The sequence below is a fragment of the Galeopterus variegatus genome, unplaced genomic scaffold (assembly GCF_000696425.1).
Source record: "Galeopterus variegatus unplaced genomic scaffold, G_variegatus-3.0.2 Scaffold746, whole genome shotgun sequence".
NCBI classification, from domain to species: Eukaryota; Metazoa; Chordata; class Mammalia; order Dermoptera; family Cynocephalidae; genus Galeopterus; species Galeopterus variegatus.
This window is the reverse complement of record NW_007726857.1, coordinates 387,980-408,866: the sequence shown is the minus strand read 5'-3', so window position 1 is coordinate 408,866 and position 20,887 is coordinate 387,980. Positions and strand designations below refer to the sequence as shown.

At 33.8% G+C, this 20,887-nt stretch overlaps 1 protein-coding gene across 1 annotated transcript in view; it reads right to left on the bottom strand.

The window, feature by feature from the left end:
* LOC103589933 (latrophilin-3-like) overlaps positions 1 to 20,522 on the bottom strand; it is an 83,239-nt gene extending 62,717 nt beyond the window's left edge. The window contains exons 1-2 of the mRNA XM_008572018.1: positions 20,366 to 20,522; positions 1,236 to 1,439 (exon numbers count right to left, since the gene is read on the bottom strand). Of these exons, the coding sequence (XP_008570240.1) occupies positions 1,236 to 1,439; positions 20,366 to 20,420 (259 nt within the window). The 5' untranslated portion in view covers positions 20,421 to 20,522. The remainder of the gene's footprint in view (positions 1 to 1,235; positions 1,440 to 20,365) is intronic.
* Positions 20,523 to 20,887: the final 365 nt, after the last annotated feature.

The following is a 20,887-nucleotide window of genomic DNA, read 5'->3' as shown; positions in this document are numbered from 1 at the left end:
TGTAGAAGGGTACAGAGCCTGTCACCAACACTGCTGCTCCCCCAACCATCACCATCAAGGAAGAAATGCTAATTCCAGTGGAAAGATTCTAGGCTACCGACTGAACAATTGGACTGAAGAGACAGAGCCATTGTGAGTGCCAAGTTACCCACATACTCTTTCTATGTGGCTGTAGTAATTGAAGAGTTAAACTTAACTCCAATCAGTCTCTTAAATCTCAAATGGATTTAGGATGCACTTCTCTTAAGACCCTGGCTGAAACAAAGTATTCCAACTTATTGTACCAGAGACTTCTGTAATGGAGTTTAGAAGATAAACGCAGCTAATACAGTGTTGTTTCATGTTCCTTTGCCAGTATTTCTTCTATATACATCCCTTTCAAGAAATTATTGGGTAGGAGGGGTGACTGTGTTTTGGGACAAGACCTGATATTCGTGGTACAACAGCCAAATGCTTCCCAGACTTTTTCATGTGTCACACAAAGAAAATTATAATATTATATTCCATGGGGAAAAATAACAGGGATAAGAGTGCCCACATACAGTTTGTGAGGAGAAAAAAATTACATTGCCTAAACATTATGTAAAAATAAAACAAAATATAAAGTATTGGGGAAAAGAGTACATATTGAATTTTGTGCAAATATTATATAATGCTCCTTACTGGAGCTTCAAGGGGTGGATGTCACTATACCTGTCAGCTACAGAGACAATATTATAAAGTACTTTCCAACATTTTCCTAAGGAAATTAAGTAGCTCCTGTAACCATAACTTTTCTACCAGGTATAATGCTTTAAATGACTGTACACAATTCCTAACCAAGATGTTTTCACCATAATCTCCTCAATATCTTGATAGTTTCTACTTTTTCCCTCAAACAAGCCAATGATCAGAAATATTAAAACTTATCTCTTACGATAAAATGCAAACTTTACAGTAGTTAAAATTGTCACTAACAGTAATTTTAAATGTCTTATGATAATGCAAAAATATTTCAAATCCAATCAAAAATTTGTAATCAAACATTTGAAAATAATGATCAGGCTCTAACGTAGAACAGGCATGCACCATTGAAGCAACTGGTTAGAATATCATTAAGTGGAAACATTAGCCACAGGGTGGATACAGATAGTAAATATATGAGAAGACACATGTGGGGCACGGCCTGAGGCTAAGCCTCCCAGGAGCCCCTGCCCAGCCACCTCCCAGCCCTCTCCCCTCACCGATGGCCGCACCTTGGGCTGCAAGCTGTGCTCCTTGGGCACCTGGACCACGAACTCCTCTGGTAGCTCCGCGAGGCCCTTGTCCGCGATGAGCAGTGGCACGCTCTGCAGCTGGCTGCTGAAGGAGATGTCTGGGTGGTGGAGCGCCTCCTGGGCTGCGCTCAGCATGTCGCAGTGAAGCAGCAAGGGCTGGATGTCGCTCACTGTGCTTGCCACCTGCGGGGACCGCAGGGCGCACCATCAGACCCCGCTTAGCTCAGGCTGGCCTCATAGGAGCCCTGATAGAAGCTACACGCAAGGCTCTCTGCTGCAGGCAATGGGCCCAGGACTCCAGCCACCCCAGGCCCCACTCAGACAACCCTAGAGCTGGGGAGATCATATGTCCTGGCACAGAATGTGATACTGTCTTGTTAGTCACTATCTTAATTGAGCCAAAAAATCTCACCCTAATCCCTAACAATGACTAGAAAATTAGACAAAATTATTAAAAGCAGAATAAGCTACCTGAAAAAAATATAAATACTATTTATATTTTTATAGAGTCACAGCATTCTCATGTAAATTATGGGCACTAATGTCTATATACATGTTAATAAAAGCACTGGTCACTGAACTCAACTTTCATACAAAAAAAGCTTGACAAGGTAATGGGTTAAGAATGTTTCAGAAAGTTTTTGTTTTATTTGTTTGGTTTGGTATATGGTTACACCTATATGGAATGTTTTATATTAATTTATATGTTTTCAGGTCATGTAACTAACATTTTTGAAAGATGCTTTATTAAAGATCTGTGATGGACATTAAGGTGAAAAGGATATACATACATTTTTGCCATTTATATACACATTGACTTTACTGACAAATGGTACATATTACATAAATGAATAAATATGGAAGACCAAGACAATAATGAGAAAATAAAATTGTACACATATGATTTTTTTAACATAATTCACAAAACAGTCATATATTATATGCTATGCAAACAGAGCTATTTAAGTACAGTTTTTTTTCCAGTGAATTAATACATTAGATACACATTTTTCTACACTAGTTGCAACTAGTTTAATAAGTAGGAATGATAATAAAAATGTACCTTACATTTAAAAAAATAAGATTTTACCAAGAAAAAGATTTTGCTTTACATAAATATTAACATACTATAGCATGCATGTTTAAAAATACATTAACTATGTTATATGGCTAACATTAAACAGTCAGGAGAGAAGCTAAAAACATCAATACTGCAAAAGAATTTTATGACCATCATTCTAACACTGGAAGTTTATACAGTGCTGCTATAATATCTTGATATGTAAAATATTTGCAAATTAAAAATGAAAAACATATCCCTTCTAAATCACATGAAATATTACAGCCCTCAGAGGAAAAAAATCATATTAAGAAATTTGTTAATCTATGACTGAAAATTTTAAAATATAAATCTGAGACATTGCTCTAAAATATTCTTTAACTCATTATAATGTGTAATTTTTAAAATATCTATGCAGAAGCTAATCTGAATGCTGTTTTGATAGCCTGTGTGAATAAAAAAGCTGTCAAAGGAGGAAATGAATTTTAAGACCAAATAAATCATGATAACCAAAAATCTCTAATTAATTGCCTTCTTTGATATTTCACGATAGTGGTATCTTTTCTGACTGACTTCTAAAACATCCCTCTCCTCACTGCTCAAAATAACAATGTGACTAACGTTAGAATATTGTTTATATAAATACTTATAGGCATGCTTTTCCTCAAATCTTTATAACTACTATATGGAAGGAAATTAGCAAAAGAGGTTATAAAGATACATATCCTACAAGTTTCAACTATAATAAAATAGAAAGATTATTCCCTCAACCAGGTTAACATATAAGCACATTTCAAGTGGTAGAGCATGTGCTTATTTGTTCATTCATTCAACAAATATTGAGTCCTCATTATGTGTCAGGCTCTCTTTTAGGTGCTGGAGAATTTGGAGAACAAAAAAACCCACATACCTACTTTAACAAATTATACACCTAGTGAGAGAAATAGAGAATATACAAATAGATAAATAATAAAGAAAAAATATCATGTACATATGAGTAATCTACAGTAAATTTAAATAGGCTGCTTTATTTGGGTTTTTATGGAAGATATATCTGTAAGGATAAAATTTAAACTGAATTTTCACTGAGACCTGAAGTTGCTAGTCATACAAAAATCAGGAGTAAAGAGCATTCCAGACTACTGCAAAAATCTCCTGGCTGGAATCACCTTGGTCTATTCAAGAAACCACATGATGGCCAATTTGGCTGATTATAGTGGTCAAGGAGAACAGTCTGGAATGAGATCGGAGAGGTAAGAAACAGCCAGATCATGAGCTTCGTAAACCAGGATAAAGAGTTCAGTTTGGGGACAATCAAATATCTGTTTAGGATTGTTAATAAAACTCTTGGGGAGGGAGAGTAGGACAGGATTGGAAACGACATGAGAATGGTGATCTCCTCTGAACTAGAGATCAATTATTTCCAGGAAAGGTCCATTTCTAGAGTCGGCAGAGAACGACAATTGATTTTAAAGTGCATATAGAGTGGAATCAAGCAACAGCTGAAAAATATAGTGCCTGTATCTAAATAAAAGAATCTCAGCATAAACAAGGAATAAGAACATGCTCCAACTAGAACTAGAAAGCAAGCTCTTGGGAATCTAGAAAGAGTAGGTTTGAGTCAGGGAATAAAATGATTTCGTAAAGGGAAGAATACAAAATACCAGGAGGTTAAGTAGACTTTGACTTTAAGTTGGAGGAAATTAGACTCTGATGTATTCTATAAAACTGAAGCATCTTAATGTTTCTACAGTTCACACTCTTATTTAAATTCACTATCTCTGTAAAAGGAATCTAGAGTCACTGATCAGTGGCGGCTAAACAGAGGGGCTGTTACACAGTCCGCATGGATAGAGGCTATTGGAACAGAGCCAAAATCTTAACTTTTGTTTAAAAATCTTTTATATGTTACACTTAAGATATATGACTTCTGGGGAAACATTTATTTGAATTATAAATATAAATCCAGTGTGTCTTCCTGAAACTATTATAAAAATAAGACTTCAAGTTAAACATCACAGTTATAATTCTGGTATTCCATTAGAAGCATGGAATCTTAAGTCTGGAAAGGATCCTTCTGCTCACATGCTAAATAATAACCCCTAGAACAGCCCTTCTAAAAATCTCCTAAGCTTCATGTGAAGAGGCCATGATCAGAAACTCACTCTGTCCTTGGGGCATAACTGCATTTGATGCAGCAAGTTTCCTCATATCAGGCAAGGCAATATCTATATCACAGCACTTATCTAAATTCTGCATGTGGGCTACAAAAACAAATCAAGTTACTCCACCAAGGTACTTCTCTTCGGATATTTGAAGATAACTTTCACATTCTAAATGTCTCTTTTCATTTCCAGACCCTTAAAGACAAAGGATTCTTTTAAATGAATTATAAAAAATATCCCGGCATGTTGCATTATTAACTGTGAGGCACCCCGACCCCAGAGTCTTCCTCCCATCTCCATTTGAGACCACAGTTTCAAACTGTTGTATGCAATTTTAAGATGTCCCAAAGGTAGTTTTGGTTCTGGGACAGGAAGTGATGACAAGGCCAATGCATTCTGTTCTTTCTTTCCAACCTTCTTCAGAGAAAGAGAAATTTTATTCTTATCTTTTTTTTTAATTGCATATCTGATTAAGACTTCATTTGAAAATAAAGGGGATTTGCTATTTTTTTTAATGTTTGAATTGCTTTAATTGTAGATTGTATTTAATTCTTATTATAATTAATGTGAATATTGCCATATCCAAATCTTCCACATAATCACTTCAAATTCAGATATTTTTACATTTTTAAATACTTTGATTCTGCTTTGCTAGTGAGCAAGTGTAAACGTGAAAATTATTATTTCACAGCCTACCAAAATGATTAAAATATTTATCCTATGTTTGTGTACAGTCTCCCAAACATCAACAGCCATCAGAGCATAAAAGTTCCAGAACATTGGTTGTGGGTAGATACGAGGCAAGAAGAAAAAGAAAAATAATGAGTATTTAAGAGGTAAAGTATTTGTGATGGTAGTACCAAAGTTTTCATATTATCTGTGGAACATACGATTGAAATAAATATGAAAAATATCAGAAGTCAATGGTATATACTTTCAGAGATCAATAATGATTTATAAATAATAAAAATATTAAATACACATTGTATCTAACCAACTTCAACGCTTCTGTTTTCTTTTTCTCCTTAGATGAGTAGCTTTGTAATTCAGTCAATTATTCAGCTTCTTCCTGGAAGCGGCTATTGATCATAACAGTGAGCTTGGAATCCAAACAAAACAATGGGCTACAGTACTGAAATACTTCTAAGATTAGAGAAACGCCAACAAAACACCACTAAGCATATTTATCAGTCACAGTGATTTAATTTTCATAAACTAAGAAGGTTTCTCACAAGTCATTTATTTTTGTGTTTTGGGGTAATATTTTACCATGTCTTTTTATTAACTATGTTAAAATGTACCCCAAAGGACAGACAAAATGGATTCAACTAAGGTTAAAAGAGACATTTAAATTGTTAAACAGCACCAAATGGCCACAGTGGGAGGGAAAGGGCAGACAGGTATTGCTCAGCCTGCAAGTATACATCTTACTAACTGTTATGAAGTTTTCTTTTCTGTAACTAAACGAAGGCAATGCTCATAATGATAAGGCCAAATCAGCTATAACTGAGAATTCTACACTGACCTTAAATACATCCACCTGGTGCCAGCCACCAACCCCCCCTCCTCATTCTTGAGGGCCCACTATGTCTCCAATTAGAAAACAGACTCCAAGGACATTCTTTGCCCTCTTCTCTGATAACAGAGACCACATCAAAACCAGACATAGCTGGTCTATAGAGCCTGAGCAATACCACTCACTGTGCAGGTGTGTATCCTTCTTCATAAATATTCACAGCATTTCTGTAAGTTCACTGAATATGTATGCAAACCTGATCCTAAGAGGCATGAATACAGCCTCTTCCCTTTCCCAAGCACAGTGCTCATCTTTGGTCTTGCCAAGGACTGATCTGCAGATTATTAAAAAAAAAAAAAGTCTTCCTTTTCTCTCTGGTGGTTTTCTTTTGTTAACAGTTTGTTAATTATGAGCCATACAGAGTTTAAAATGTACACTAACATCACTATGATCCTAACCTATTCAACGTTGCTTTTCACTAGCATCTCCTGGATATAAAATACTTATCTTCCTATGCATACCTGCCTAATCCTTTGTTCAAATTATCCTTCCTGTAGGAAATCCTTTCCCTTACTGCTCAAGCTTTCCAAATCTGACCACTTTCTAGTATCACTCTTCCCATAATTTACCAAACTGTTCATTATATTTATAAAATCATCATCAGATTTCACAATGTTTCCCTTCTATTCTCTACTAAAATATATTTAAAATCTGTCTTTCGATTTCCAAGGTTTAAGAAAACACACTATAACTTTCTTTCCTAAATTAAGATTTTTAAAAATTTTACTTCTTTTATTATATTTTAGATTAATCTTAATATACTGTTTTGGTTGGTTTATTTTTTAAATAACAGATCTGCAAAGTAAGGCAAATGCTCAGTAGGTTATAAAAATTCCTATGGAAGAAGCTTCCACAAGATGGTTAAGAGATTTTTGAGTTTCTTTTTTACCAACTGTTTGAAATGTATCATTGCTCATTAGATTGATAGCTCTGAATCTACTTTTTCATCTTAAAATTACCAATACTAATACATATGAACCACTGAATGAAGAGTATTCACTGAGCTATTGTGTGCAAAATTGTTCAGCTAACTGGAAAGTACTATGTAAATGCTAAAAATTATATTGAAATAGTTATAACAGCAAATGGTTCATGGATACTGAGTGTGTAATTCAACCTCGGGGCAACATATATGAGTATATAAAAAGATAGGTAGAGACAAAAGGAGAAAGAGGTGCAGCCAAGGGGTAGAGACTATTGCTTTTACTTCCTTTTGTGTAAATAAATACACATTTTTCAATCCTGTTTTCTTATGCATACATGAATGGCTCTATCTTTCTCCCAGCACCTTCATTTTGGCCATATAAAAGATTATGCTTTTTCTGATCTCTCCCAAAGGTGTATGTGATAGCTGAATACTTTCTTTATAGTTTGGGTAGTAATCTTGAATAATAGTCGTAAAAGTTCCAATTCAAGCACCTGACTATGGATGCCACCAGGTAGAAATTACAGTATGGAAGTTCTAACACAGAGAGAAAATCTGTTTCAATTCTGGGTCTTATAAGAAAATAGCTCAGTTGCAAAAAATTGTCCTCCTGTGTATGATGAAGCTACTTTCCTATTATACTTGCATATCATTCAATTTAACCCAACAAAATCCTTTTCTAGACTGAATTGTATCATGAAGCAGTGGTGTTGGGAAAATAGAATAGTTTGGTCAGGGCCCTCGCCTTGGGTCCGGTTGGTTGTGATTTTAGCACATCCTTTGTAAGCAAATTGTGTGTGTGTGTGTGTGTGTGTGTGTGTGTGTGTGTGTGTGTGTAGAGTTAGTGTGCATGCGCGCCAATGTATCTTTTTAGTTTTGTTGCTATTCTTGCATTCTTCAGAGAGAGAGAGAGAGAGAGAGGAGTTTCAGTGAAGCAGGCAGGCAGGCAGCCGTGCTTTCCAACCTATGGCTCCAAGGACCTTTTGACCAGTTACCTAGATCACAGACCTGCATGTGAGAGGTCTGGTGACCCAGCCTGGTATGTGAGGGGTCTGGGGACCTAGTCTGGCATGTGAAGGGTTTGTGACCCAGTCTGTGAATGGGCTTGAGGGGTCTGGGAGCTCCAGACCCAGCCCTACCTCGGCAATTGGCCCAGTCGGTATAGGATTACCGGCACGTAAAAGAGCCCAACAACTGGCGTGGTCAAGTAGCTTGTATGCCCTATGTGGGTAAGCAATTTGCCCTTCAGACTAGGTTCCTCCCTCTTTCTCTCCATAACATAGCCTTCAACAGTAAAATAAAACAAACACAATTAACTTTTGCCAGAGAATTGAGCAACCAAGTTATAAAGTCTGTATGTAAAAAATGCTGAGAATAGTGGAAGAGTCACTTGGTTATGAATAAAGCTAAAAGGAAACTTAATTCATAGTGTTAAAAAAATAAAAGAACCAACTTTTAAAGATTACTTTTTAATTAGCTTTCAAATCTGGCATTTTAGAATATTAATTTTTTAATGGTATGGAAGCAGTGCTTTCGGAAAGATTTGAAGTAAATCTTTCCTTAACAACCTTTACAACTATGGCAATGGAGTACTCTTCCTTAACCACGCTGCCAATTATACTTGGTGTGTGGGCAAAACAAGCAAAAATGATACATATTTTGACAGAGTTCTGTCTTGTTAGTGAGTTCTGTCTCCTTATCCTAAGTTTATCAGAACTGGCATCTCTGAAGAAAGTTGAGAAGAATGAGAACTTGTTTTCTCTCTTTTTTTAATAACAGTAAGAGATTTTTGCCAACCATCACCTTTTCTCAATATCTACACAAAATGAAGGCCTAAATGCTGGTTAGCAACACAGCAGATACGTTAACAGGCTCAAATGTCAAAATGATCGATTATGTTATGTCGGTGGTATATACATAGAGTGTGATTATTATTGGACACCTACTTTTAAAAATCGACATGGTGGTTTTTTATCTGTCTGCAGAGACAACATAAGGCCTTCCAGCAACAGACTGTAACCTATAATACATCTGAGGTATCACAGCTATTCCAACTATCCAGCTATTGTGACTAATCTAAAAGGCCTCCTTTTAAGCAATTATGTAGTGTTCCCTGGAAGCAGACCATGGTATCAACCTGTTGCTTTAAATTTTATGTATTATTTGTCTTCATGATTAAATCATGTGCCCTTAAGGTTTGCATGGTTTCACCAACTTCACTGTCAAAAGAATGAAAAAAAGAAGAAAAAAAATGGATCACTGCCAAGAATCACTGCTGATTTGTAAGGAGAACTACAGTAATGAATAATCCTAATCTAATTCAGGTAGTGTTTATGATTACTACTTTGTGGTATTTCTAACAGCTTGGAGAGAATCAGTAATGTGTGAAAGCAGACTGTTTGTTCTTTTTATAAATTCAGATTTTTTTTTCACCTACATGATCTAATCATATCTGGATCTTTTTTCCTCCTGTCATCTGTTATTCTCTAATGCAACAACAAAATCAATCTGTTTTAAATTCATCTGAGTCCAAGAAAAAGAATAGAACATTGTAAAATGCTATTTTAATTTTGCATATTATTTTTATCTTTGCATTTAATCAAAACAATGATTCTCTAATTTAGATCACTGAATTTACCCCATTTAACTTTGCATGAAACTAATGATATCAAAGGGAGGGTATATCTGTCACTCACTATTCAATTTCGTCAAACTTCGAAAGAATAGTGATGACAGAAAATTTTATTGGGCTTACGGTCTAATTAAAAGAGACAGATTTGCACTCTGAATAGCTTTTCAACATCCTTTAACATTTTTTTTTAATGCTGATCTAAGCTTAAGATGTTCATTAGTAACTCATTAAAGACTTAGTTACAGTCCAGTGAGTGAGTCCTGAACGTAATGATAGAATGTGTGTACAAATGCGTAGATTCATTAGAGAAACTGTCACATTTGAGGATTAAGAATATACAATGAACTCTTTGAAAAACCCTATAGAAAGTAAATGACCCCAAGATGGTGTTGTATTTTAAATTTTGCTTACTATCCAGGTCATTTGTTTTTCAGTTCTAATTCCTAAAGGTATGTTTTAATGAGCCCATTCTCCCAGGATTAAATGTGTGAAGCTTTGTGTGAGGGTCTTCCTACACATTATTTTTCTAATCCTCATACTATAACAAAGTCTGCCTAATTACCCCTTTAACAAAAAAGGAAACTGTGATTTAAACTGGTTAAGGTCATATATCTTGGAAGTAATGGAACTGGAATTAGACTCTAAGACTTGAGATCTTTCTACTTCATTCAATAGGCCCATACAAATTAGGATTTAAAGCAGTTTAGATTAGGCAATATTGTTTTTGGGATTCGTGTAAGCAATACTTTCTAAATATGTTGACATCATTCTCTATGGTTCTTGACAACTGCAAAATCTGTTCAGTATCAGCATTTATAAATTGTTTATTATCTTTATTTAGCTCTCTCCTAATCCTTTATTCCCAAATAGTAATATTTTCATACCAGATAAGCCCAATGGGCTGTAATGTACAAGTCTGCTAGGATCCCTGCCATATAAAACCTCAGGTTCTTTACTGACTTCCTTCTTTTTATATTTGTTTATTTGAAGATGCTATGTGAGTGAATATAGAGAATGATAATATGCAATAATATATAATATGTGGATTTGATAGAAAGACATATACCTATAGAATTTTGCATAACTTTCTTGAGGTGAACGAAAAGAAGCATTCCACAGTTTGCAAAACATATTAGAGAAAAACAATCTATGGAAATAAAATGAAAGACTCAATATTTATAATATAATTTGAGCAAAGATATAAAAATATATAAATAGAGGATTTCCAAAATCTGGAAGAACAGGAATTCAGACTGGGCCAAAAATAGAAACTTTTTTGGCCACCAAAGTTTAACTCAATTTATAATTTTCTTTTTGAGAAGTAATTGGAAACTAACAGAAGAACCCAATGAACTACCTTGCTGTTGTAATTCACTTGTACATAGTCTTCCTACCAGAATAAAGTTTGAATCATTGTCAGTTACTAGTTTTTGTCATCATAATAATAACCTGAATTAATGAACTACATTTAGGAATCAAATATGTAAGTAAAAGTGGAGGTGGGGTAATGAGGGTAGACAAATGGTGTATGAGTCAAAACTAAATAAAATAGGTGAGATTTAAATGGGTAAAGCCAGGCAAAATGCCTCTCAGAAAATGCAGTCTAATGAACTCTTAAATCTAACAGTGATATATTCTGGTCTTTTATAAAAATATTTCTATTAAGAATGCTTGTAACTCAACACATGACAAGAAGCTCAAGATCATTATGCATTAGAGAAATGTAAATCAAAATCACAGTGAGATATTACTTTGCCTCCACTAGGACGGCTAATATAAAAAAGACAATAACAAGTGTTGGTGAGGATGTGGAGAAACAAAAACCCTCATATTGTCATTTGTAACATAAAACTATGCAGCCACTTCAGAAAAGTTTAGCAGTTCCTCAAAATACTAAACATAGTGACTCAGCAATTCTCTAGGTGTATACCCAAGAGAAACAAAAACAAGTCCGCTCAAAACTTGTTCATGACTTTTCATAGCAGCATTATTCATAATAGCCAAAGAGTGGAAATAACGTAAATTGCATTCAACTGACAAATACAACATGGTATATTCATACATTGCAACATTATTCTGTGATAAGAAATAATTAAGTACCGATACATGAAAGGATATGGATAACTTTTAAAAACATTACATCAAGTGAAGGAAGCTAATTACAAAAAATGACGTATTATATGATTCCATTTATATGAAATGCCCAGCATAAACAAATCCCCAGAGACAGAAAATAGACTAGTGGTTGCCAGGGGAGGGAGTGAGGAGGTGAAACTGAGTGTGACTGCTAACGGGTATGGGGTTTCTTTTTAGGGTACTGATCTAAAATTGATTATGGTGATAGTTGCACAATTGTGCACATACTAAAATCCATGGACGTTTACACTTTAAATGGGTGAGTTTTATGGTACATGAAATCTTATTTTAAAGCTGTGGAAAAAAACTCTTTGAAACGTTTAAAAAAGGATATTAATGCATTAAAATCCATTTCTGTAAACTACGTGGTATCATTTGTACATGAATGTCTTCTTCCTTTATCACGATAAGACTACATTTTTTCAGAGTGTCTTATAGCTGGAGCCATGAGACTGAGTTTTATTTAATGGAACAGGAGTAGAAGTTAGCACGCACCACATCAAAGCATATTCATGAAAACCTTCCACTAGAAACTCCATAATGCTCCTAACCCCCTTCCTGTGGATTGCACTGGCGATGACCCTCAGAATGACTTTGGAAGCCTTCTGCCATTAGACAGGGTATCTGAATAACTATGAACAGTTATCTCCCTCTCTCTCTCTCTCTCTCTCTCTCACACACACACACACACACACACACACACACACTCAAAAACACCTACCTGTCTTGGAACATTTGGTGAGCAAGAAATTATTCTCTTAAAGCCATTATTAATTTGAAGTCTACTAAGGCTACAGCCTAGTTCATCTACCTAATATATTGTTCAAAAATGGAGATAAAGGTGGATAACTAAAATAAATCTTCTTATAGAAGTTTTATAATATATCATTTGAAACACACACCCCCACACACAATTTATTTGAACTCTACTTGACTACTTCTTGTCCTCAATATTTGATTTTCCAAGAAGCCATTTCTATCACTTTGTAAGATAAACATAAACTACAATGCAGTGTCAGGGACCTCATTTTTATAATTGATCAACTTTTATAATATACTTTTATAATATACATTTTTTATAATATATGTTTTTATAATATACATTTTATGTCAGTTGGGTAAGTTTCTTTCTATTACCCCCTTTTATTTTTATTAACTTTTTCCCTTGTTTAATATTCAAATTATATTTTAGAATAATTTTGTTGAGTTTCTACAGAGAAAAGCTCATATTGGTATTTGGAATATAATTGTGTAAAAATCTATGAAAATTAATTTGGAAATATATGGTAATTTTGCCACATTCAGTCTTTTCATGCAGGAACATGGTGTGTCACATGTCTTTTATGACTCCTGGTAATGTTTAAGAGTTTTCTCATAGGTTGTTACATACATTTCGTGTTATGATATTACCTAAGTAACTCATGCATTCCTTTGCTGTTTTGACTATAATCACATATGTATATGTGTGAATCATATATCTGAACTCAAAGAACTCGTTAATTCTGAGAAAAATTTTATTTCTTGAACTTTCTGAATAAATCATTATATCACTGCAAATAAGAATATCTTAATATTTAAATATTTGTTCATTGTTATAGTAGACAAAACTTGTGAAATTGTTTTAAACAAATTGCAGTGATAAAAATCAAAGTTGTATTGATCATTTATTAGCACATATTTAAGATAGCTATTCATTACCTGATAAAAGAATCTTTTTTTTATAATTTCTCAACAAATTTTATCTAGGGATACAGGGATAATATCAAAATCTATATACAATCATGTTTCTTCACAGTGCTATTTGTGTAGATAATAGAGCTATATCCTTCATTGTTGATCCATCGAAATACAGTTAAATAAATTATGGTGCCTTCATATGACATAATAATTTTTTAAAAACTTTTAATGAGAGCATAAAACTGCATAAGATTTAATGTTAAGCTAAAATGAAAAAAATACATTTTATTTCTAATATTCTAATTTTTAAAAAATATATGTGAGCATATACATGACTGCAATAAATTTTTTTTTTTTTCCTTTTTGTCTTTTTCTGTGTCCGGCAACGGATCGCAACCCTCAGCGTCGCCCCCACACCGGACCGGGACCGGCAACGGGATCGCAACCCTCAGCGCTGCTCCCACGCCCCGCTCAGCCAGTGAGCGGGAACCGGTCTGCATGTGGGATCCGAACCCTCGGCGGGAGCGCCACCACGCTCCCAAGCGGCACACTATAACAGTGCGCCACCGGGACGGCCCGACTGCAATAAAAATTTAACAAACATTATCACTGGATTAGGGGATTATGAGGTTTTTACTTTCTAATTTAAATTTGCATGAGGAGAATTACTTTGACAATAAAGTAGGTTACACTGGTCATGACTAGCAGAGAAATGTACCAGACTATGCTCTTGTACTTTTCCACTAATCTAAAACCTTGACTTCAGGACATCCAAATCACCACAAACTATAATATGTGTAGATGAAATAAACCACAGAAAGCCTATCAAATGCCATTGTGGGCAGCTATTTTTGTGTGAATACCTATATCTATTACTTTTGTAAGTAAAACTAGCATATTTCTCTTGCAAATCTTTTAACTAGACTAACTTACTTGATCAATCTTTCATACTGATAAGTTTTTTTGATAGGAAGAAATTTTCAATATTTAAAGGAATTAGCCTACTATGACAAAATATAGGGGAAATATAGATTCAAATAAAACAAAAATGTAATTAAAAAAATTTAAAGTTAGTCTCAGTTAAAGATTAAAAACTGAAAAAATTAGAGAATATATTAACTATTTTTCAATAGGTTCTTATTATAAACCGTCAAGTTAAAATATATAACAATACAATCTATATACCCTTTTATTTACATGTTTCCTATAGAACCTCAATTGTTTGACTGGCTATTAAGGAATCATTTCCTAATAAGAATAAAGGAAACAAATACTTGAACAATGTACTATGGCTACTTATATCAAATTATAAATGTGAAAGCACCATTCTTATATTGAGAAAGAAAGTAAATGGCAATCCAAAGAAGAAAACAGACAATGACATACTCAAATATTTTGAAATTCATTAAACACTAAGCATAGAACAACTAGCTTGCTACAGTCATAGTCCACTCCGGGAAAAGAAATATAAAAATAAGATATATTCCAAGCCCCTCAATAGCCACAGTATATAAAATCTGAACATAATAAAATGCTATTTTACTCCTAACATGTACACTGCATCGAGTATCACTACAACAAAATTCACATATAAGAAGTTTTGCAAGTACAAAGGCAAAAGCAAACTCTTTTCCAATTGCTACCCTGTATACTGGGTATTTGGGAAGGTTTTTAAGCAAATTCTTACAAAGTAAAGCTTTCAGCCAGGAATATTTATAGTTGACATTGTGATATTGAGATTGTGCAGTTAACTTACAAAATACATATTTTGAAATTCGGTACCAACTGGCTAATGCAGGTCATATTGGATGTGTTAGCATTAACCTCATATATCATTACCATGACACCAATTTTTTTGTATAACATATTTGACCATAAAAATAATTATATTACTGCACATATTACAAGTTACCTAGGCTGGCAAACACTATAAACATTTCAAGGATAATTAATTTCTAAAAATAACAAAGTTAAGCAGAGCTTGGAAGTCAACCTGACTCTTTCACAACTAATAAAACACGTCTTCACAGAAAGAATTATATGGTAAAACGTTATGTAGTAAAATGTAATTTTGTAGTTTTTCCAGCTTCATATCTATTAGAAATTTAAAAATATACGGGTATTATTTTAAATCATTTATACATTAAATAATATTATAACTGTAAAAATAGATTAATAATAAAGTGCAAATTATAAAAAAGAGGACTAATTATATATGCATCTAATTATTGTTTTGTCCCTACTAAGAACTATTTATTATAAGTAACTTCTTAAACATAACAAAAAAGATTAGCTTGTAAAGTCCATGAATGTACAAATACAGATTCAACTTTAATAACAGTATAGACTTGCAGAAAAGAAAAAAAAAATACACCATAAGGTGGTTCCAGAAAAACTTTTTAAAATCCTATTGTTATTTCTGTGAATACGCTCGTAAAAATATTGTATCCCATTACTTACAGTAAGTGCCAATGATCCTCTTTGTTGCCTTTTCAACTGTGACTCAGTTTATAAGTGAAGTTTAATTAAGCTAAGATGCAGATAAAATATCTGAGCACCACAATCACCTTTTGAACTCCAAATCCATTGGGACTTGAGGTGAAGTTACCCGCCAGAACAGATCTCCTAGTCAATGTCCCACATTGGCCCTGAATATTTCTTTACTGCCAAACAGAATGAGCCCCAGAAATCCATGTTATCACTGGATTGCTGTTCTCCAAGTTTTTTTTCTTTTCTCTTGTTCCAAACCACATCAACAAAATGACAAAAAAGAATCCTTTATATTGATGCAACACTACAATAGTGCACAGCAAAGAACTGGCCATCTGCTTTAGCTGCTTCTCTACTTTTGCTAGATGTCACTGCATTATAGATAAGGGTTTTATGGCTCTACAGGAAGAGGACACAGTCATGGAAAACAAAAAAGGAGAATACAGAGGTACACAGAGACATAGAATATGGACACATAAACAGAGAACCAAAGACATTTCCTAATTTTAAAAATTGTATATATATGCAATGTTGATGTACTGATTAGTTTTGTTTCCTATATAAAACATTTACCAGACTTTCTAGGGCAATGTGGAGATTATTCCACTAGCAAAATTATTAACAAAATTAATTATTTAGCTTCATTAATTATTTAATTTCACCCATGTAGAGCTCATTCAAAAATATATCATTGACAATTATATACTACCAACTGAAAGAGTGATTTAAGCATTCCTACATATTGGCAATAACTTTGTTTAGATATTAATAATCTTGATAATAATTTTGTTTACATGCTAGACTTTATAAATTTCTGGTAAATCTTGAATACTGAGGTTTAAGTAGAAAAAGATTTCTTTCAATTCTCAGGATGAAAATAAGAATAATTATGCATTTTCCCTACTTAGTGCTCAAAGGTTTAGTACTATCTTAAGGTAAGGAAGGGGTATATATACATATATTATGCCATCCATTTCTTAAAACAACCCTGTAAGGATTAAATGCCCATTCTTACAAATGAAAACTAGGCCTACAAGTTTTTCAATTACTGTAAGCTCTTTGAGGGAAAAACTAAACATTTTTTGTTTTCTTACCACATCCTTAACATCTAGCACAGTTTTCTGGCTTGTAGTGGTTGATAAATAATATTTATTAACTAGTTTAGCCATGAAACTGAGTTACAGAGCTAGTAGGTGGCAGGGCTGGATTTTTTCATCTGTCAGACTTCAAAACCGAGTTTGTCTATCACAAGAACATGGAATAGGTGGGTAATCAGTATAGATCACCTACACATATGACACAGATCAGATGAGATTCTGTGCAGAGAAGAATGATCTTGATAGGATTTGGACATCTACTGGCACTAAGACCAAAAACTCAGGAAGCCAGGAATGGGATTTTAAAACCATTCTATGTCACTTAACAGCTGTGTAACCTCAGTCAAGTTACTTCACCACTTGATACCTCAGTGTTTTTATCACAGAAAGATAATGATGATGATAATAGTAACGATAACAGTAAATCTACGTGATTGTTGTGAGGATTAACTGAACCAATACAACTGAAGTTTACGGTATGAAATCAGTAGTCATCATCATTATTTGCTCTGGAGAAAGGAACAGCCATTCAGGTCATTACTCAGAAAAGTTCATTCCCAGTGGTCAGAGGGCAAATAAAGTTGGGCATCTCAACAACAGCAGGCAAAAAAGATGTCATCAGATCATGTTTTGGAAACAAAAAGCACTTCTATAAGTGACATACATTCTAACTCAGTCATCTAAGCTTTCGAATTGTGCAGTATTCTTTTAAGCCAGGATTGATGGGGACTCTAAAAATTCCTATCCTATTATATACTTGATCAAAAGTACATTCCTCTATTTATGAGCAAGTTAGGCTCCCAAAGACTGTTCCTAAAGCTCTTCATTCACAAGTGAAAAGTGGTATCACAAAGGCAAAAAAGGCCTTTTATAGAAGGCAGACAAAATGACTTACATTTTCTCTGGTGCAAAGTTTTAAAATACCACAAAAGATAATAAGGATAAAGTTTATAAGTTGAAATCTTCTATATTGTTTAGTCTGCTATGGTAAAAAGGAAAGGACTGCTTTAGTTTTTAGCCAAAATGTTTTATACAATACGTCAATTTTCTACGTACCATACCACTGTATTAGGAGTTTTTAAATACTTTTGAGAGTTACTTGGGGATATTCTCTGTGTGTGCATGTGAGAGTGTGAATTTAATACTGACTACCAGGCCCCAAACCAAGAGCCATAATCTGTGGCTCAGCCATGTTTGGGGCCCACTGAAATACACAGCAGGTGTCAGTCTTGGGAGACCAGAAATTTCAGCTCTGAAAAGGGAATCTTTCTTACAATGTCTATTTCTGCTATTTCTAACCTAACTTCCTCTAATACAGGTAATTTTAGATTGACATTTTGAACATGCATTAGGTGTGTGTGTGTGTGTGTGTGTGTGTGTGTGTGTGTGTGTGTGTGTGTGTGTGTATTTTTTTCCTTATTATCAATATTAAATGAAACAGCACTCAAGGCGAGCTAATTCCTAGTGATAACTTACTGGAATGAAAATAAACTGGAGGAACAGATTGTATGATGAAGGAAATTAACATTTTTGAGCACTTAATATTTGTCATGCTCTGTGCCGAATTCTTTATATATGCTATTTATTTTATCCTCAAAATAACCTTATATGGGAGGTATTTTTATAACATCAAAAAAAGCTAATTTGAATCACCTTTGGGTATACAGATAATGAGAAAAGCATTTGTTTAAAGTCACATAATTCTTTCACTGTCCCATATCACAAAATGTTGTATGTGCCCATGTATGTGAATGCATCCGTGCCGCATAAATATATAAATTAAGGAAATATTTTTAAATTTTTGAGAAATTTAAATTGCTTAAAACAGTGTGATTGTATAAGTAGGATTTTACTCATTTTTAAAAATATCTCTACCTTACAGTGATTTGTTAGAATTAAGCATTTTTTTTTTCCTTTTTGTCTTTTTTCATGACCGGCAACGGATCACAACCCTCAGTGTCGCGCCCGTACCAGACCGAGACCGGCAACGGGATCGCAACCCTCGGTGTGTGCCCGCACCTCGCTCAGCCAGTGAGCGGCCGGTCTGTATGTGGGATCCGAACCCTCGGCGGGAGCGCTGCCATGCTCCCAAGCGGCGCACTGTAGCAGTGTGCCACCAGGCCGGCCCAGAATTAAGGATGTTCAATCATGAAAAATTTAGAGGAAAACTTCAAAAGTGACAGTAGTTATTTTATCCAGTTTTTGTAATGACAGCAGAATGCAATTCATGTTGAAACTTAGGAACACAGGCCAAATTCGGAATTGCATCACTGATGAACTACAATGGGTTTCTGTAATCAAATAAAAACCAAAAGTGAGTGAAAAGAGCCTAAAAATTCTTTTCAGCTGCTTCCTGCACTGTAATATTGAGACCACTTAAGTAGTGGCAAATAAAGCTGTGTCCCTTTTTCTCTGGTATAATTACCATCACCATGAGATAGTGACTATATTATAACTTTTTCATCTTAGTGCAAAGCCAAAGATAATTAGCAGAAAACTTTAAATCATGAGAGAGGAACATACATAGAGACTTTACCAGTTTTTAGAAAGATTCAGTGAATTTTACACTAAGTTGTACAAAATATAAATCAGTCTGTCTTATGTATTAAATTACTTCATATTTTATAAAATTTGCAAAGGTACATAATTTCTAAATTATCATATTTGTGCTATAAATACCACGAAATCTAAATGAACAAAGTGAGTATACAACTTTACTATGAGTATACTAGCATGTTTCTGCAAAATAACCTTTTTCTAAAAACTGACAGCCTGTGTTCATATTGTTTTGCTGTTGCATTGTTTTGTTTTTTGGTTGGTTTGTTTGCATTGAAAGGTAGATGCAGAAACAATTTCCCTTTAATGAACGGTTACAGTTCATATTCTGTGTACTAAAGATTGGACAGAGTAGTAAATACTTAGAAAAATATAACAGTTTGAGAAAGCAAATATTTTTGGAGTTTGTTTTCAAATGTTCATACTTACTACATTAAATACGTTTTTTAAGCATAAAAATATGTATGCCAAAAAAGTCATAATAAAGAATATAATGATTCAGATGATGTTTCATAAATGTGTTAGAAACAAAGAATAAAATATGCAAGAGTTCTTTTTTTAAAAAAGAAAGCCTTTTGGTTATATTCACATTTCAATAGGCACTTTAAGAAACCCAAGTCAAAAGTCATAATTATTGCAGCTTAAAGTACATATTATGGTCTTTTAATTTAACTTGCGCATATTAATATATGGTAAGCAAAAGCTACAAAAATCTCAGGCCAAAAACTTTGAAGAAAATCTAGTATAAATAAGACAATTTTAAGCATTACACAAAAATGTAATTAAAGATCTTACCATGAATTATTGGTGCTAAGAGCATCATGAAGATTAGTAGTTGTGATGGCCACATGGCTGTGTACTCGGGCTTGAGAGTTTCTCAAGAATGAGTGTTTCAAAAGTGTAACTAAATAAGCGTATTTCTGATTCCTCTTCTGTACTCCAAGACCAACGGTTAAAAAAAAAAAAGAAAGAAAGAAAGAAAGAAAAAGTAAACTCAAAAGAAAAAAAAAATTCTTCAAAATCAGAAAAACAATATCCCAAATCTGAAACCTGCAAAAGAAGAAAAATGAATTATCAAATGCAGGTACTCTTAATTCCTTGAAAGTTTATTCCCCGCCTAAAATATCTGTATTCATCCTCCCTTCTTCATTTTAATGAATACAAGCATCATATAAAATAAGTAATTTAAAAGACATTACTTATAATTAAAACAATGTTTCCTTTACGTTATTCTAAACATCTTACTTTTTAATAATAAGACAACAGATACAAACTAAATTGGAATGCAGCTCAAACATAACTAATTAATTTAACAGA